The sequence below is a fragment of the Mandrillus leucophaeus genome, unplaced genomic scaffold (assembly GCF_000951045.1).
Source record: "Mandrillus leucophaeus isolate KB7577 unplaced genomic scaffold, Mleu.le_1.0 Scaffold523, whole genome shotgun sequence".
Lineage (NCBI taxonomy): Eukaryota > Metazoa > Chordata > Mammalia > Primates > Cercopithecidae > Mandrillus > Mandrillus leucophaeus.
Genome location: NW_012105620.1, coordinates 255,243 through 262,358, shown reverse-complemented (window position 1 = coordinate 262,358; position 7,116 = coordinate 255,243). Strand labels below are relative to the sequence as shown.

Sequence of the window (7,116 nt, the reverse complement as noted above, 5' to 3'; positions counted from 1 at the left end):
CAGTGGCGTGATCTCAGCTCACTGCAACCTCCATCTCCCAGGTTCAAGTGATTCTCCTGCCTCAGCCTCCCAAGTAGCTGGAATTACGGGTGCACACCACCATACCTGGCTAACATTTGTATTTTTAGTAGAGACGGGGTTTCACCACGTTGGCCAGGCTGGTCTTGAACTCCTGACTTCAAGTGATCTGCCCACCTCAGTCCCCAAAAGTGCTGGGATTACAGGCATGAGCCACCGTGCCTGTCCTTTTTAACAAAACTTTTTAACATAGCTCATTACTTCCTTCTTGTGAATAATGAATAAGGGGGCCCATGTTGGGAAGCATTGTAAGATGATCTTTAGTCTGTGATTGCAAATTCTTTGTTTTTAAGCAAAATCTCATGTTGCAAGGGAAGTCCACTTTATGTTTTCAGTGGAAAAAATGAAAAAAAAAACAAGCAGTATTCTCTGCAGCACTGATATAGCTATGGGCACCTATGTCAGAGAGATGCTTTAAAATAGGAGTCAGCAAACTTCTCCTGTAAAGGGCCGGATGGTAAATATAGTAATATTCAGAAGGAGATCGGTCTCTGTCAGAACTTTTCAACACTACTGCTATAGCACTCACACAGCTATAGGCAATATATAAACCAATAGGCATGGCTGCTTTCCAATAAAACTTTATCCATGGACACTGAAATATGAATTTTATGTAATTTTCACATGCCCCAAAGTATTTTTCTTCGTTTTATTTATTTTTCAACCATTAACAACATGTAAATAGTCTTAAGCCTACAGGCTGTGCGAGAGCAAGAGATAGGCTATATTTGACCTACAGGCTGTCATTTGCTCATCCCTGTTTTAGAAAATAAGAATGATAGAGGCCTAATAACCCATGATCCAAATGACTTTTCTTCCAGATTTGTCAGTTCTAGTCCCAGTGTTGAATATCAATTGCTAGTAGAATGAGAATCTGGGCACCTTTATAGGTTTACTCCTATTTTTCTGTCTTATAGAAACATTTCCCCTCTTCCTCCATCTTTCCCTTTGGGTTGTCATTATTATCACCAGTTGGACATGGAGAAATAGAAAATACCTGGGCGTCCCCAGGCCTATACACAGCTCCCCTTGATGGCCTCAGGCCAGCTAGGCTCTCCAGAACTCCTAGACTGCTTGCATTTTTGCAAGAGGATCTCTTCCAAGCAAAGTGGAAGGGTTTCCCTGTGGATGGCCTACCTGGGAGCACTTTTCAGTGGGTCATGTTTCTGATGTCCAGAAACAATAGGAAATAATTTTTCCTGGGGAAAAAAGGAGGAGTTGGGGATGCCTTCATGGAGATAGTGATTTTTGAACTGAGGCTGAAAGGAGGTCTAAAGGTGTGGAAAAGGAGAGAAAGGTCATTTCTCAAAGGTCACAGCATGAATAAATGCAGAAGCATTCAACTACAATAACAGTAGTAACAGCTCACATGTATTGACTCTGTGCTGGACATTTTAAAAGTGCCTTATGTGTATTAGCTCATTTCATCCTCATAACCCTATGCTATAGATACATTACTGTCTTCATTTTACAGATGAGAAAACTAAGGCACAGAGAGGTTAAAGAACTTGCCCAAGTCACACAGTTAATAGGGGCAAAGCCATGATTCAAACCTGGTCTGATTCTAGAACCTGTGCTTATAACCATGACACATTGCCCTGGAGGCCATTTTTGTGCTGTAAAATAACCATCAACCACTCTTGAGGTCCTTTCTAGTTTCAAAATTCCATGATTCTATGTGACTATGTCTTCCTGTATGACTTCTTCCTGCACACCAGCGAACACTGGTACCTTGCAAGGTGGGCCTTCTTTTCTGTTCTCAGCCTGCTTTATCTCCTCCACAATCCCCAGAACCATGTGGACTATAGCTAGAACCACCCATCTGATTCCCACTAATATGTGTATTTGTTTTCGTTAAGTTACAGCTTGATAGTATATATCTAATCTATCATCAATCTATCTGTTTTAAAGATTTTTCTGAAAACAATATATACTAATGTTCAAAAATTCAACCTGAAAACTTATAAAGAATGTAAAAAGTTACCCAGAATCCCACTGCCAAAGGTAACAACTTGAACATTTTGATGATCTCTCTAGATATCTCTACAAATAGTTATGTAAATATCTTTATATTTATGTAACTATGATCGTTCTATACATGATATGCATCCTACTTTTTTCACCAACAGTAGATGCATCTTTCCATATCAATCAATATAGTATGTTAAAAACCATCATTTTAAATTCTATTTATGTATCTACCGTAATGTATTTAACAAATCCTTATATATAAAAATATATTTTTACATACATATGTAAAAGAATAAATTTTTAAGGCTAGAATCTGGCTTTTTCAGGAACCTACCCATGATTTCTTGCCAATAGGACATACACTGCAACTGTAACTTTTCATGACTTACAGGGATCCAAAGAGGTTTTCATGGCTCCTAAAGCATCTCAGGTGGCAGAAAGCAGGTAACCTTTACCTTTCCTTGGAGGTGAGGAAGGAAGTTGGAAAGAGGGCAACCAAATATCCTGGACTATACAGTTCTCAAGAGAAACCCAGAGAAAAACTAACAAATACTGCTTAATACATTAAATATGGCTAAGTTTCCAAACCATTGTACTAAACTCATGTTGAATAACTTTTTCCTTCAAAGCGCTTTTGGAAAAAAACATGATAATTGTACAACCAGTAGTTCTACAAGTGAAAATCGTGCTTCGTGCTCTTTTTTCCTTCCAAGAATAACGATCCCAGATAATTATACCATTGAGGTGGAAGCTGAAAATGGAGATGGTGTAATTAAATCTGATATGACATGTTGGAGATTAGAGGACATAGGTAAGTGTTATTTGATATTCTTATATACTCTTTATTAAATGTTTACCTCCTCCTTCTTTGTTAAAGAGGTATCTGTGAACTCAAAAGTAGGCTCATCGAGTTCAAGGATATAATACGTGTTGTGGGTATACAGAAAATTCATCTTCTAATTAAAGAAGAAAGGAAGTGGGGGAGGGAGGGAGGGAGGAAAGGAAGGAAGGGAGGGAGGAAGGGATTCACCAAATGAGAAAAAAGGAATGAGAAACAAGAGCTATTTTGTGGGCCACTGGTTTCCTCTTGTAGTTTGTAATTGCACTCAAAGAAACAAAAAGGTCTCTCCCCACCACCTCACCCTGCCAATGTCATTGCTCATAAAGGAAAAGAGCATAAAATTATTCGTTTTTAAAATGCCTCACTACTTCTGACTTAAAAAAAATATTTTCCGGCCGGGCGCGGTGGCTCACGCCTGTAATCCCAGCACTTTGGGAGGCCGAGGCGGGCGGATCACAAGGTCAGGAGATCGAGACCACGGTGAAACCCCGTCGCTACTAAAAATACAAAAAATTAGCCAGGCGCAGTAGTGGGCGCCTGTAGTCCCAGCTACTCAGGAGGCTGAGGCAGGAGAATGGCGTGAACCCGGGAGGCGAAGCTTGCAGTGAGCCGAGGTCGCGCCACTGCACTCCAGCCTGGGGGACACAGCGAGACTCCATCTCCAAAAATATATATATATATATATATATATTTTCCAAAGACTCATTTTCACCACTTTTAAAATTATAACTGTATTGAGATATAATTCACATTATGTAAATTTCACCTTTTTAAAGTGTATAGTTCAGTGGTTTTTATTGTATTCACAAAGTTGTACAAATGTCACCACTAATTCCAGAACATTTTTATTGCCCTCAAAAGAAAATTCATACTCATTAGCAGTCAGTCCCCAATCCTTTGTTTTCTCTTTCCTTCATTCCCTGGCAACCACTAATCTATTTTCTGCCTGTATGGATTTGCCTATACATTTTATAAAAATATAATGATAAAATATGTGGTCTTTTGTATCTAATTTCTTTCACTTAGCATAATGTTTTCAAGGTTCATCAATGTTGCAGCATGTATTAGTGCTTTATTTCTTTTTATAGCTAAATAATATTCCACTGGATGGATATACCACATTTTGTTTACCTGTACATCAGTTTATGGACATTTGGCTTGTTGTTACCTTTTGATTATTATGAATAATGTTGCTGTGAATATTTGTGTACAGTTTTTTGTGTGGACATGTTTCAGTTCTCTTAGATATATACCTAGTGAAATTGCTGAGTCACATGGTAACTCAATGTTCAACTTTTGGTAGAACTGCTAAACTTTATCAAAGTGGCTGTGCCATTTAACATTCCCACTGGCAATTCATAAAGGTTATGATTTCTGCATACCCTCACCAACACTTGTTATTGTCCATCTTTTTATAATTATAGCCATCCTAGTAGATGTGAAGTGATACCTTGTTTTGGTTCTGATTTGTATTTATCCAATGTCCAATGATGTTGAACATTTTTCGTGTGTTTATTGGCCATTTGTATATATTCTCTGGAGAAATGTTTATTCAAATCCTTTGCCTACTTATAATTGAGTTGTCTTTATTGTTGAATTTTAATAATTCTTTATATATTCTTGGCACAAGTTCCTTATCAGAAATGTAATTTGCAAATATTTCCTCCCTGTTTGTGGGTTTTCTTTTACTTTTTACATGGTTAAGGTAGAAAAATATTTATATGAAGTCAAAAATGTATATTTTTTTCTTTGATTGTTTGTACTTTAGGTGTCATATCTAAGAAACCATTGCCTAACCTGAGGTCAGAAAGATTTACTGCTGTAGTTTTTTTCTAAGAGTTTTGAAGTCTTAGTTCCTACATTTGAATTGTTGATCCATTTTGAGTTAATTTTTGTATATGGTGTTAAATAGGGGTCTAACTTTATTCTTTTGCATGTGGATATCCAGTTATCCCAGAACCGTTTGTTGAAAAGATGACTTCTGCCCCTACACACTCGCCACCATGTTGTTGAATTGTCTTGGCACCCTTGTAAAAATCAATTCATTCACCATAAATGTAAGGTATTTTTCAGGGTTTTCAATTTTATTCCATTGAACTATATTTTTGTCATTAGGCCAATAGCATACTGTCTTGATTATTGTAGCCTAATGATAAATTCTGACATTGGGAAAGTGGTCCTCCAACTGTGTTCTTTTTCAAGATTATTTTAGCTGTTGGGTCCCTTGCATTTCCATATAAATTTTAGTATTAGCCTGTCAATTTCTGCAGAGAAGGCAGCTGCAATTTCAATACGGATACTGTAATCTTCAGAATATACAATCTTCCAATCCATGAACATGGGATATCTTTCCATTTATTTAGGCTGCCTTCTTCTTTCATTAATTTATTACAGTTTTCAGTGTAGAAGTCGTACACTTCTTTGGTTCAATTTATTCCAAAGTATTATATTCTTTTAAATGCTATTGTAAATGGAATTGCTTTCTTAATTTATTTTCAGATTGTTCATTGTTAGTGTATATAAATACAATTGATTTTTGTATATTGATTTGGTAATTGGATGTTGAACTTGTTTATTGGTTCTAAAAGGTTTTTCAGGTGGATTCCTTAGGACTGTCTGTATACAAGGTAATGTCATCTGCAAACATAATTCTGTTTTTTCCTTTATGATCTGGATACATTTTATTTTTCTTGTCTAGTTGCTTTGTCTAGAACTTTTAGTATAGCATTGAATAAAAGTGTTGAAAGCAGACATCCTTTTCTTGTTCCTGATCTTAGGGAGAAAGCATCTAGTCTTTCATCATTTAAGTTTGACGTTAGCTATGGGTTTTGTAGATACCCATTGCATTGAGAAAATTTCCTTCCATTCATAGTTTGTTGAGTGTTTCCTTATCGTGAATAGGTGTGGGATCTTGTCACATGCCTTTTCTTTATCTGGTGGGATGGTCATGTGGTTTTGTCTGTTATTAAAATGGTGTCTTACATTGAATGATTTTCATAAGTTAAACAAACCTTGTATTTCTGTAATAAGTACCACTTAGTTGTGGTGTATAATTCTTTTTATATGTTGCTGAATTTGGATTCCTAGTTTTTTGTTGAGGATTTTTGCTTCTATATTCAACATGGATATGGTGTGTAACTTTCTTGTGATATCTTTGTTTTTGGTATCAGGGTAATATTGGCCTCATAGAATGAGCTAGTAAGTGTTTCCTCATCTTCTATTTTTTGGAAAAGTCTGTGAAAGACTAGTGTTAATTATTTTTAAATCTGTCATAGATTTCCTCAGTGAAGCCATTTATGCCTGGGCTTTCTTTGTGGGTAGTTTTTGACTTGGTTTCTTTATAAAACTTTTTTTAAGAACTCCCTTTGGAAGACACTCCACACTGTAAACATTGTTGTTAATTCACGGTGATGGGCCTGGAAAGGGACAAGATTATTTACTTTTTCTCAAAAACCTTATTATTATTATTTTTACTTTCTTAAAATAAGTGTATTATTACTTTAGCAATTAAAATATTAAAAAACAAATTCAGTTACAAAGAAAATGCAAAACAAAACAAACTTTCTAGTCCCTCTTTCAACCAGATTTAGTATCTATTTAAATATTCTGTAATTGGCACTGCTTAAAACTTTGAGGAGGAATTTTGGCCTAAATTGATACAATACTGGAATTACAAAATTAACCTCTGAAGAAACTCTGTTTTTATTATATGTTTCTAGGACCTGGCAAAGTGTTGCTAAGTACTAAGATTTTTTTTTTTGGAATCCTTTAATAAAAGCATATAATATCAGAATAATAAGCATAATAATTTTATAATTTTTAGGTTAGTACAAAAGTAATTGTGGTTTTTGCCATTACTTTCACTAGAACTTTTCTAATTTAAATTCAAGTGGATAGAACTATGACAGTACTTTTAAGAGCAATTAAAAATATTTTGGGCCAGGTGCAGTGGCTCATGCCTGTAATCCCAGCACTTTGGGAGGCCAAGGTGGGCGAATCATGAGGTCAATAGATTGAGACCATCCTGGCCAACATGGTGAAAGGCCGTCTATACTAAAAATACAAAAAATACAAAAATTAGCTGGGCGTGGTGGTGCGCACCTATAGTCCCAGCTACTCAGGAGGCTGAGGTAGGAGAATCGCTTGAACTGGGGAGGCAGAGGTTGCAGTGAGCCAAGATCACGCCACTGCACTCCAGCCTGGTGACAGAGTGAGATTCCATCTTT

General features: G+C 36.3%; 1 protein-coding gene across 1 annotated transcript in view; it reads left to right on the top strand.

Moving 5' to 3' along the window:
* The window catches only part of IL31RA (interleukin 31 receptor A), a 53,266-nt gene that overhangs the window by 660 nt on the left and 45,490 nt on the right, over nucleotides 1–7,116 (top strand). Inside the window, exon 2 of the mRNA XM_011996746.1 lies at nucleotides 2,679–2,860. Within this exon, the coding sequence (XP_011852136.1) occupies nucleotides 2,833–2,860 (28 nt within the window). The 5' untranslated portion in view covers nucleotides 2,679–2,832. The remainder of the gene's footprint in view (nucleotides 1–2,678; nucleotides 2,861–7,116) is intronic.